Raw genomic sequence first — 12,786 nt, 5'->3', positions numbered from 1 at the left:
GCCAGGACCAGATTTAATTCTACTTTTCATAGAAATTACGCAATCCTTCGAAAGCTCATAATCTTATTATTCAATTTGGCTGGGATTATTATAATGAAGGGGGCGTGTATCTTCTAAACGTTTTCTGCCCCCTACTCTGATCAGCTTGTCATTCTTACAACCTGCCCACTTGTATTAATGAAAGTAAAGTTCGCATGCACCGCTCTTGCCAATAATATCTTCATCATTAATAATACGTACAAAAATAACATCGGTTTTTGACACGAACACCCACGTGATGAAAATTAATAAAAGATTTTGGCAAAAATATCAAGGACATTTTGTGGCAAAATCAAACGTCAAAACTGCTCACCTTTCTGACCGACACACGACATATGCAAGGCTCCAGCATTCCTGTAGACACAGAGGCATACATCTTGCATGGAAATGTAAAGGATGCTTGCCATCTTGCGACGTGGTCGAACACCTCCTCCCTTAAAGAAATATGATGTGATATTACTAAATTGGAAAGGGAAATTATGCCACTGCTTTAGTAAATATGCCTGGACAGGATATGATCATCAAAGATCAAGAACACGAAAAGACTTAAAAATATATAGCTGAGACGGAGAGGTGTATGATACTACAAAGAGCAGTCCACAGGGGCCCCGGGAATTTTAATAATAGCAACCTTAATTTCTTTTATACACCCCCTTTTTTACGAATAACTCCTTTTATACAAATTCCCTTCTCAAACAGCGGCACGAATTGGGGGGATTTTAAAAATACCTTTTTATTTATTTTCATTGAAAACTACTCTTTTTGGCACTTTCATTGAAAACAAAGACAGAATTCCCCCCATAGACTTTGAGGAATATGCTCTCACCCGCCACTAGCATTTTCAGGAATTTGCGCCACTATTCTAAAATGCCGGCTATATGTATCTATACTTAACAAAATATGACATTTTTGGACGAAAAGTCACTAAAAATCATAAAAAAAAGTTTCTAAGAGTTTTCCCAACATAATTTCTTTTTATCTGGCATGAATTGATCATTATAGTTTTTAATTTTCACAAGATTTTGTAGCTGTGCAGAGAAGCATTGGCCATATTTAACTTGTTGTTAAATTTCCTTTCAATCCATCCTTATGATCACTTGTCAACCCATTCGGACAGGACCTGCTTCTCATTTGGCCCCAGATAGATTGTCAAAACACATAATCTTTGTCATTCTCTTATCCCTTATCCATAAAACGAGTCCTAGCCATCTCAACTTTTCTTTCATTATAACCATAGAAAGCGGGATCGAACCATATTTTTCTTACAGCTGGTTGATTGAAATAACCTTACTCGAACGGGTGCTTAAGATTATCCTTGGACAATTCCTTTGGAAAGCATTTATCAAATCTTTCTCTGGCTTTTAAAGAGCCCCTGTTTCGTCACTATAGCGTCCCGTATTCTAATCTTAGTTCGCAGTCTTATCTTCCCATTCTTTTAAAACTGTAAAACATACACCTCGGGCCTTGGCTATTCTACTTTTTATATCTTCACTGGATCCACTATCTTTACTAATTATACTACCCAGGTAAGTGAAGCTATCCCCTTGATCAACCTTCTCGTTACCCATCACCACTTCTTTGCGTTCATGTGTTCCTAGTCGTCCCAGCATTAACCTTTAAGTCTCTTTTTGCAGCCTTGTCTCTCTTAAACTCCAAAAATACATTCATTTTAAAATACATCATTTTAATCTAAGACACCCAAATCATCTGCATAATCTAAGGCAAGGAAGTTCTACCTTCCCATTTGATCCCGTACTCTCCAATAGCCTTTGTTGAGTTCCTTAGGACAAGGTACATCAAAATAATACATAAAAAAGGAAATAGGACACAACCATGTTTAACTCCTGATTAACACCAAACCAACTTACTAACTTCCCTTCATACCTTAACGGCAGCAATAATGTTTTCGTACATAGCACTAACCATTTTAATGCGCTTATCTTGCATACTACTACTACTACTACTACTACTAACAACTCATTGCAGCACCAAGCCGCCTGAAGCCAACACAGCTACGCACACTCCTCCTCCATCCCAATCTATTCAAAGCCTTCCTCTTTACACTCTCCCACGAAGTTCTCATTTCCCTTCAATCTTTCTTTATGACATCCTCCCACCCCATAAGAGGACGACCTGCTCTCCGCTTAGCCCTAGACGGTTGGCAGAAAAGAACAATCTTCGGCAACCTGTCATACTTCATCAACACAACCTGCCCTCGCCACCTCAACCTTTCTTTCATTATAGCCCTAGAGAGCGGTATTGAACCACATTATTCGGACAGCCTATTAATTGAAATACGGTCAGTCAGCCGGGTACCCAGAACAATCCTTAAGCGATTGTTCTGGGCTCCAGTTGAATATCCAGGGTCTTTGTTCTTCAATTGACCATCTAAAACAGATTGTTTCGGATGGGCTACCTGACGTTGTTGGTTTATGCGAGACTTTTTTAGATTCTAAATATGATATGCTTTTGGATTTGCAAGGTTATAAAATGGAACGACTGAATCGACAAAAGATCGCCAAGGGTGGTCTTGCTTTGTATATTTCTAATAATCTCCCATATTCTCTTAGAATGGATTTATCCAGAATATCGAAGGTGTCTTTGAGTCACTTTTTTTAGATATTAAATGTGAAGGTAAGGATTTAATTTTTAGTATTATTTATTAATCTCCTAGTGGCTCTATTCCACTGTTTCTACACACTCTTAATGATCTACTGGATACCATCCTAAAACAGTCGACTGAATTAATTATTATGGGAGATTTTAATATAAACTTGATAGATATAAAGTCTTCTGTATCTTTGGATTTTCTGTCGTCCATGCTTGCCGCAGGTACTTTACCTTCTGTATGTATCCCATCTCGCATAACAGAGACTACGTCATCTCTGATTGACAATATTTTCTGTACGGCCACCTTGATCCAAAATAATGTTTTAGTGAGCGACATTTCCGATCATTTCCCTGTTTACTCTAGATACTGTTTTGATAAACAGACTATTGAGAGGACTTGCGAGTCTCGTAAGAGGCCGTTTAGGTTTGGTGAAGTGGATTTGATACTTCTTTTGTAAAGATTGTCAGAAATTTCTTGGGGTGATTTTGAGAGTGATTCTGATTTTGGTAATGTAGTTTATAATTCTTATGAGTCTATTATAGACGTTGCTCTTGATATGTGTTTTATTTCACTTTCTAATTGAAAGTCTAAGAAGGCTTTTCATCTAGATACTTGGATGACCCCTGGTCTGCTTTAGAATTGTAGGAAAAAAAATAATTTCTGGATGGTCTTTGAATCTGCTAGTCCCTCAATGAAAGCAATTCGATTTCAACAATTTAAAATTTATAGGAATATTTTGCATTTTGTGTGTCGAAAGGCCAAGTCCCAGTATTATTTTAATTGTTTTTCAGATTGTGGTTAAGATATACGAAAAACATGGCAGGTTATAAATTCTGTGATTAGGCCCTTTTTTCAGTCTCCATCAACCCCTTCTTTTTTGGATCTCGATGGCAAAATCATCGAAGGTGAACTGAATGTTCAAGATGCATTTACTTCATATTTTGCGAATATTGGTAAAAGGACCGCTTCGGCTGTTGGTTATTCTCCTTCATGATCCAACTTCAGGTATTATATTGGGCCACCTTGTATGAAGTCAATGTTTTTGGAACCAGCGACGGAGAAAGAAATAGCTAAAGTTGTAATGGGATTGAAAAATTGTTCGTCTTCTGGCCCTGATAATATTCCTACTAAAGTAATTAAGTTCATACTTCCTTCCATTATTTATCCCTTAACAAAACTTATTAACGTCTCCTTTCAGCATGGTATTTTCCCGAGTAGTCTCAAGCGTGCTCGAGTCATCATATTATATAAGGGGGGACACGAAAGGATCCAGCCAACTATCGGCCAATTTCTTTGTTGTCTGTGTTTAGCAAAATATTTGAGAAGGCGATGCTTTCTCGTCTTCATAATTTTCTTACTTCTAAAGATTTTTTCACGATTTTCAATTTGGTTTTCGAGCAAGTCATTCGACTGAGCATGCTTGTGCAGTTTTACTGAATTATCTTCATTCTGCCATAGATTCCCATTTGATTCCTGCTGCTTTGTTTCTGGATGTTCGTAAAGCCTTTGATTCTTTAACTCACAGTGTTCTTCTATTTAAACTTTCTCATTTTGGTGTAAGAGGTAGTGCGTTTGATTGGTTCAAGTCTTTCTTGTCTGGTAGAATAATTTCTGTTGATCCACTTTTTCGCTCACCATCTAGTGTTGACCAGGGGGTCCCTCAAGGGTCAGTTTTAGGGCCGGCACTGTTTTTAATTTATATAAATGACCTAATTTTTGCAGTTAGAAATAAAAATTCTCTTTATTGCTGTCGTCTATGTCATCCAACAGTCTCCCTTACCAACAACTATAGTTTGCATGACTCGGATTCTCTTGTTACTTTTGCCGATGATACCACCCTTATTACTTCTGGGAGAACAGAGGATGAGGTTCGTACAAAGTTAGTGAACCTCTTCGAGAGAGTTTTAATTTGGTTTGATGCTAACTCTCTTGCCTTAAATGTTTCTAAAACTAGTTTTTTAGTTTTTTCTCGTATATCTCAGGCTTGTCCTCAATTATCTGAAATTCATATATCCAAAGGCTTTATTAGTAGACAAAAGGATGGCCATGTCCGTTTCCTAGGCATCCTCCTAGATGAAAATTTATCTTTTAAACACCATATTGATTTGATTAAAATGAAGGTATGCAGAAACCTTGGTATTCTAAGAAAACTAAAACATATCTTTCCAGGGCCAATTCTAAGAATCCTATTTCATAGCTTAATTCATTCTTATGTTTCCTATTGTTCAGTCATATGGATGTCTTCTTTCCCTTCTTTTCTCAAACCACTTTCGAATACTTACGATAAAGCTATAAATCTTATCCAGGATGTAAATCGTTCGGCAACTAAACCGTCACTTGATTTTAAAAAACTTTATATTCTTTCCTGTGCGTCTTTCGCTTTTCTTCGGCTCCATGGTGATATTCCTAGGTCCCTTAGATTTACGTCTTCTTTTGTATCTGATCGGTCAAATTATCAACTCCGTAGTTCTCTAAATATCCAAATTCCCCATACACAAACAAAAAGATACGATTTTAATCCTCTTGTTGCGTGTCATTTGATATGGAACACCCTTCCCGATTCGGCTCGAGAATGCCACTCGTTTGGCACCTTCAAAAGACTAGTAAAAAAATATTTGTTTTCATGTGATTAATTTTCTTTACTTTTGCCTGCTGCCAAAAGTTTTATTTCATTTAATTTTTTTTTTTATTATTTTTTTTATATATATATATAGATGTTGTGATTCACTGTAATTTGATAAAGCTTACTTAGTGAACTCTCCTTTTTTTTTTTTTTTTTTATTTTTTTTTTTTTTTTTTTTTTTTTTTATTAAGCAAATGCTTTAAATGTTAAAATTTAAAATGCTTATGTTTATATGTTTAAATATTAACGTTATGTTTATATTGTTTAAATCTTAAGCGTTTAAATGTTTAATGTTTATTTGATCTTTTCATAATCCCCCTCCTACAGGCCATGGAGCCTTTGTGGGGATTTGTAGATTGTTATGTAATTATTTTACTGGTATATGGAAAATCAATCAATCTATCTATCTATCTATTTCTCTGGAAAACATCTAGCAAAACTTTATCGCTTTTCGAAGCGCCCATGCTTCAGAGCCATGTTTGACTACTGTCATCACTGTAGCTTCCAATATTCTAATCTTGGTTTGCAGACCTATCTTCCTACTCTTCCAAACTTTTTTTTAACTGTGAAAAAGCACCCTGAGCCTTGGCTATTCTACTTTTAACATCTTCACTGCTCCCACCGTCTTTACTAATAATACTATCAAGGTAAGTGAAGCTGTCCACCTGATCAATCTTTTCATTACCCAACGTCACCTTTTCATCTCCACTTATTCCTAGCCTTAGTGACTTAGTCTTCTTAACATTAATTTTCAAACCTAAACTACCAAGGTAAGTGAAGCTGCCCACCTGATCAATCTTTTCATAACCCAACGTCACCTTTTCACTTATTCCTAGCCTTAGTGACTTAAGTCTTCTTAACATGAATTTTCAAACCTATACTAACAAGGTAAGTAAAGCTGCCCACCTGATCAATCTTTTCGTTACCCAATGTCACCTTTTCACCTTCACTTATTCCTAGCCTTAGTGACTTAGTATCCTTAACATTAATTTTCAAACCTATTCTAGCACCCTGAACTCACAAAACCTCTAAAAGTTTATTCATTTTGCTCACACTTTCATCTAGGATACTTAAATCATCAGCATAATCTAAGTCCAGGAAACTTTTTCCTCCCCATTTGATTCCGTGGTCTCCCATTGCCTTTCCTGTGCTCCTTATGGTATCTTGCATACCACACAAAATATGACCTTCACTAAAGCTATTCGTACCCAATCCCCAAAACCAGTGTTACGACCCAGACCATTCAGATGTTTGGATTACCATAAAATGCTAAACACTATTTTAGGCTTGCCGCAAAAGGCTATGTTTTTTTTTTATTAATATTACTTAATCATGCGATCAGATACATTTTACTAGCAAGCACTAAAAATTAATCTTTCCTCAATGAACTTTCCTTGTATTATTTGTTATAAACTGTGAAATTCTATCCTAGAAATTCTGCAATTTTTAGTAATAGAAAGAAAAGAAAAAACTAATAGAAACCCATCAAATGGTGGTACTGATCTTGCCAAGGCTCAATTCAGTAACATCAATAACCTATGAACAGATATGCTTCTAATGAATTTTTGCTTTCAGGAACCGAAAAAAGTAGAAAATTTGGTTACTTTGTTCATATTGTGTGGCTATTATAGAAGATAATTGCTGTTGTATCTATATTAATGAAAATAACATTTTATGGGGAATTTTTTTGGGGAGGGGGGATAAAATCGAGGGGGAGATAAAGGAAAAAACGATTTCATTTAACGATTTGAATAAGATGTACTCGGAAACTAAAGAAAATTAATATTTCGGAAGGGCTGGCCCCAAAGTCCCCCCTGCGTAAGTTCCTGCTTTAGAAAGAATCCAAATGCACAAACAACACATTTAACGTTAGAAAACTATATCGCGTTTGTTATAATAGATGGAAAACTGTGCATAAAAGATATTGCTTCTAACTAAAAATCGGAGTTTAACTGAAAAAAAAGGCTACAAAACAGTAGTAAAACTACAATGTAGACCATGGAGTTCAAAGCATATTAACCCTTTCTTCCTCATAGGGGAGCAGGGTTTATTACTCAAAATTGCTTTCGAGGTCTTATATGTTTTTTCTATCACAATCAATTTTGACATAGACTACCAGAAGACCGAACTTCGCTCGGTGAAGCGAATTTTAGACATAATCCATGTCTGACGTGTTCCCCCTACCGTTAGAAATCCTCCCACAGAAATGCAATCCCCCCATACTCTAATTCACAGGAAGAAAACCTTTTCTATGTTTTTTCTAGATTTGGTTGAAATGACATTCATTTTATTTTTTTGGCCTAGTTTGCCCCCGAACTATGTAAAGGAAAAACAAACTTACTTCACTAAAAATCCTGTCCGAGATAACATTGTTAGTTGAATATTTTGTTAAAATAAGGTGGATAATTAACCAAACAATCCCAAAAGTACTATGCACAATGAACTCATGTCGAAAGCTTTAGGAATAGAAATTACATGATCGATATTCAGGAACCCTAGTTCAAATGCAAAACTTCAATTTGACAGTTTTTCTGGTATTATGATCTCTTAATTTCATTTCACCAAGAATTTAAGAAAAAATATATCAAGGGCAAAGGTGGGGGGGGGGGGGTTCCCTAAGTCTTGGCCTATCTAGATCATTCTCTCAGACCGGGAAATGTTAGTATGCCAATTTACAGAAAGAAATATATATTTACAATTATTTCTCGTTAAAAGATATAAGATTGCTCTAAAACTAAACTCCATTGCAAACAAGCGACATACTTTAATAAGTGAATAAGCGACTTGTAAGTGCTTCTAAAAACAATCGCAAAACAATTTCCTAAATTGTTTTTGCTGAGAGATTTAATTTACACCGTTGGAGACCATCCTTGAACGATGAAGAGATAGACTTTAAGTTGATAGATCTGTGCCGAGGGACAAATTTTTAATTAACTTTAACTTCGGTCGCTAAATAAAAGTTCGTCACATTTTGATTTTTGCCTTTTCATATAAACTGGTTCAAGTTTGATACATATATAAAGGAGAAATAACATTTTTAAAATCTTATAGAAGAGGAGAAAAATAAAGCAATTTCTTTGTTAAATTGACAAAACTTTAGTGACATATCTGAGGAATGATAAGTGATAAGCTTGGTTCTGACTTAGTATGAAGAAAAATTGCTAAAAGCAAAACTTCGTTGTATGAATTGAAAGGCGCTTGCCAATTCTTGCCTGAGAAATTTTCAACAGGAAATGAAGAAAGTAGAAATAATTTCCTACTGATTTTCTCGCATCAAGTATAAGAAGAAAAATATCTACCAAGACTTATAAAGAACAGTTTAAATTTTGCTCTGAATACTTTAGGCTTGACCGCGAAAATATAAAATTTGCTAGTAGCCTTACCGGATAAAAACACTGAAGAAATTTATAATACCGTATGTTGGGAAAGGGAGGGAGCCAGAGCCGTTCCAGGAGTTATTGGCGCCAGGGGAAAATTAATCAAAGCGCCTCCCTCTCGACTCAAATATAAGCAAAAAAAGCCGAATCAAATTGAAAAATCTGATCAAAGTGGACAATCTCCCAGCCGCATCCCCGTCCAACTGCAGCACCCTGGGCAGCTGACCTGGTTGCCCCTCCCCCCTTTGAATGGCTTGGGGGGGGGGCTAGATTCTTGTAATCAGGATATTTACTAGAATGAGTTGCCAGTTCTTAACGAAACTTAGTGGCCAGTAAGAGTTAATGTCTCAATTTCGCCTTTTGGAGATCAGGGTCTGATCAAAATTCTGTGTGGATGGAAAGGTGGAGAGTCCCTAACTACATGTCTTCAGAAAAATAACCAGAATGGTTTGTCGGATTTCAAACAAATATAGTCAAATGCATCATGGGGTGTGATGTTTCGCCTTTTCTAAAGTCAGAGACCGATTCTGCCTCTGTTTGGAAGATGAAGGATTGCATTTCAACCAAACTCCGTGTTGAATAAGAGCTAGTCAAAAGTTTATCTTTTGGTAGCCCGGACTCGTTCTAACCTCTGAGAGGTGCGAGGAGAGTGAGCCCCGTAATTCTGGTCATAAGCACACATACAAGAAGGGGATGCCTGATCCAAGCCATCTTTGGTGGGAAGCAAGAAATAGCGCCTTACTAGTGATTTTTGCTGTCTGGACACCTAAGCATAAGGGAAGAGTTCGAAAAATTCGTGTCATCAAGAACTCCTTAAGAATGAGCTGTCAGATCTCACCCGAAAATTAGTGGAAAGCAGGGCTATGCTAGTTATCATGATACTGTATTTCTGACAAACTGTGCCTGATCCAATCTTTGTTGGCGGAGGTGTTGCTCCAATAAAACTAATCAAGATATTACCATAACGGGTTGTCATATATAAATGAAACTTATTGGAAAGGAAGAGCTAGGGTCCTAGTTCTACTTTGTTTTGAGGGGGAGGGGTCCATAGCCGATCTAACCTCTCTCTGTAATTGGTAGAGGGAGGGGGTTTTACAATCGGGACATCTTCCAGAACGGGTTGTCAGATTTCAACACATAGTGGAAAGTGAGAATTGAATTCTATGTTGGGGCACTTTGGGGTCCAAGAACGATCTGTCCTCTGTAAAAAGAGGAGATCCCTAAATTTTAGTCTTTAGGACATCTATCAGAAAAGGTGGGCTAACTTCGACAAAATCTAATGGGAGGTGACAGCCAATATCTGACATCTAAATTAGATTCGTTAGCGTATCTACCAAAAGGGTTGTTGGATCTTAACCAACCCTAGTGGGGAGTAAAATTTAATGTCCCATTTATTCCTTTTTAGAATCACGGATCGATTCGGCCTATTTCAGGGAAGAATGGTCCCTAAATTCTTGTCATAAATACACTTACCGCAAGGTACAATACACTTACACTTACCGCAAGGTACAATACAATACACTTACCGCATAAATACACTTACCGCAAGGGGCGTCATGTTTCAGCCAAATTTGGAGTGAGCTTAGAACTAAGCTTACAACTATTCCTATTCGTGGTCTGCAACAGATTTAACCTCTGTAGAAGGGGAAGCGGTATCAAACATATCTTTTTTCAGCCGAACTACTACCCAGACTGGTGAAATTTACTCAACACAATGTCGTCAACACAAATATTTACGGTATCAAGAGTCCGTTTTCAAGGAAACCTCTGTAAAGAGAGGGCTGCATTCTCGTCCTTTGCATTCAAAAGAATAGCCCTTAGAATTAGGATCAATTTTTTGTAGAAATTAGCAGGAAGGTAATTTTACTATGCTTTTAGAAGGTTTAAGTCAAATCCAATACATATTGTCGCTTGTTTTTGTTCGTCAACTGTCACCTATGGTCACAATGACTGCAACACTTCACAGAGCGTTGGCACCGGAAGTATGGCCTAGCTATTATTCGCCTGGAAAATGAGAAATGTTCTCTTCAAAGAGTGTGAGGGTTGAAATCAGGCCATAGTTCTCTCATAATAGTTCCTGATGCTCTTTTCAACCAGAGGTTTTCTAGAGCGTTTTCTGCAAGAATTCTTTTTTTACTTTGTGTTATAAGGGCAAAAAAGGATGATCCACTTCCTGACAATAAAATTGCTATAGACACGCCTTTCATTCAACAGTTTTTAAGCAATCAATACCGAATACTAGGAACAAACGCACTTCCACAATCATCAAAAGCATGCTATCTTTTGACAAAAGCATTTTCCTATTTCATTGGGGAAAAACCATACCTTTAGAACGGATCTATTTCATATCCTATGCATATCGTACGGAAAAAGAATAGTTTCATTCCAGTTCATCTCACTAGCAAAATATTTGGTATCAGCCCTCCCACTCTTAAGAGTCTTCAACCCAAATCGTTTTCTTTCTTTTTTAGCCATATCGGTTATCAATGATGGTAGAAAACGAAGTCTTTAAAGAGTATATCTAATGACGGCTCATAAGCTATACAGCTCATTAGTTTTTTGTCATCTTCTTTGGATAGAGATTATCTATGGAGAATTTTGCGGGATTATGGGTATACCCTAAAGATTGTTTCTTTTTCTTTATTCCATTATATATGACAGCTATGTATTGTGTGACTGAGGATGGGGCCGTGTACGCCAAGGATGTACCATGACCCTTTGCTGTTCACTTGCGATTACTCACTCTTCACTTACATTTAAAACGACTAATTTAATAATTCGTGCCCTGAGAGCGAATTCGTCTTATTGCTAGAAAACTCATTCTGAGAAAACCGGGATTGAACTATTGAAGGACTTGAACGCTCCTTTTCGAACGCTCCACAGTCCTACAATTTTGTCAGCTGAGTTTTTTCTCCGGCTATTAATGATAGCGAAAACAACTAAGCACGAAAGGATAATTTCGGTGGTAGGACAATTTCGCTCTCACGATAAGTACTGGCTTGCTGGTTAAGATAAAACCTAATTATGTTGCAAAGTAACAGAGGGTCGTGCAGAGTTTCCTCATAGTCCGTTCGAAAGAACAGAAGGTACTTGGGCACTATATGGGCCTTTACAAGGAAACCAGTCACGAAAAACCCGTTTTTGACGGGTTAATTCAAGACATCGCTGTACAGTAATGCAATGCTTAGCCTAGTTTTCAACGCATTTACGATATTAAAACTGTTGTTTTTTAGGGTTTAGGGGGAGAAAAGGGTACCTAGGTTAGGTTACGTATTTAATATATGCTATGCTTTACCCCCCCCCCCCATCAGATTTACAATTAGATAGCCCAAATTTGTTTATAAACTATTATATATTCATCCTATTTTATTTTATTTGATTAACATTAACCAAACTTGACTTTTTAGATACGCCTATATAATGCCCAAGTACTGAAAAGAAAAACTGAGCAAAATGGTAGTCTTCAAATTTTAGTTTCTTAAAGAATAAGATATTTTTACTTTCAGGTTCCAGATTTCGCAATTACAAAATACTACCTCTAGTACATCAAAATCTAGAAGTTAATAAATACCCATAGCGTAAACTACATTTTCCATTGCAGTGCACAAATTGGCATAAACAACCTTCAAAATTCGATAGCCTGTCTCACATCGTGAAAGATAAATCCATCACAAACATTGGCATTTTTCAAAAACCGCCTCAAAAATTGCCAATAAACCTGACAGACTATGGGTTCACTGACCAAAGTAATCAGGGCCTAATCTGTAGTGTTTGTTTTGAGACTGACTTCTTACTGGGGGCAAAACCGCAAGTTTTCCAAATGAAAATTGTGAGAAATTAGAAATATATTTCGCATACGTTTAACTTTTAATAATAGATAAAAGAAAGTGATGTAAAAAAACAACAACAACAACAACGGAAACCAGCGTAATTTGACCATAACTGCACCATGAAATTTTACTTTTTTTGTTATAACCTTCAGAATCATACGAAGCATGGAAATTATGTACTGACAGGCTATCAAATGGTCGTGTATCTAGTGTTTTTAATAAGGGGATAAAAACTAGCCTAGTGCCACGAGGTCATTTCAAGTACGTCCGAGGCATGACCAGAAATATAAGACGCTCTCATCCTAA

The 12,786-nt window shown here is 36.7% G+C and overlaps 1 protein-coding gene across 3 annotated transcripts in view; it reads right to left on the bottom strand.

Moving 5' to 3' along the window:
• LOC148941502 (early estrogen-induced gene 1 protein) overlaps window positions 1–12,786 on the bottom strand; it is a 130,174-nt gene that overhangs the window by 50,843 nt on the left and 66,545 nt on the right. For all 3 annotated transcript variants that reach the window (XM_089104291.1, XM_089104293.1, XM_089104292.1), the window contains exon 3: window positions 353–473. In XM_089104291.1, coding sequence (XP_088960417.1) covers window positions 353–473 — 121 coding nt within the window. The remainder of the gene's footprint in view (window positions 1–352; window positions 474–12,786) is intronic.

This window comes from Artemia sp. Qi Xiang Cuo, chromosome 18, assembly GCF_049724085.1.
Source record: "Artemia sp. Qi Xiang Cuo chromosome 18, ASM4972408v1, whole genome shotgun sequence".
NCBI classification, from domain to species: domain Eukaryota; kingdom Metazoa; phylum Arthropoda; class Branchiopoda; order Anostraca; family Artemiidae; genus Artemia; species Artemia sp. Qi Xiang Cuo.
The sequence above is the reverse complement of the archived record's forward strand: the minus strand, read 5'-3'. Positions and strand labels throughout refer to the sequence as shown.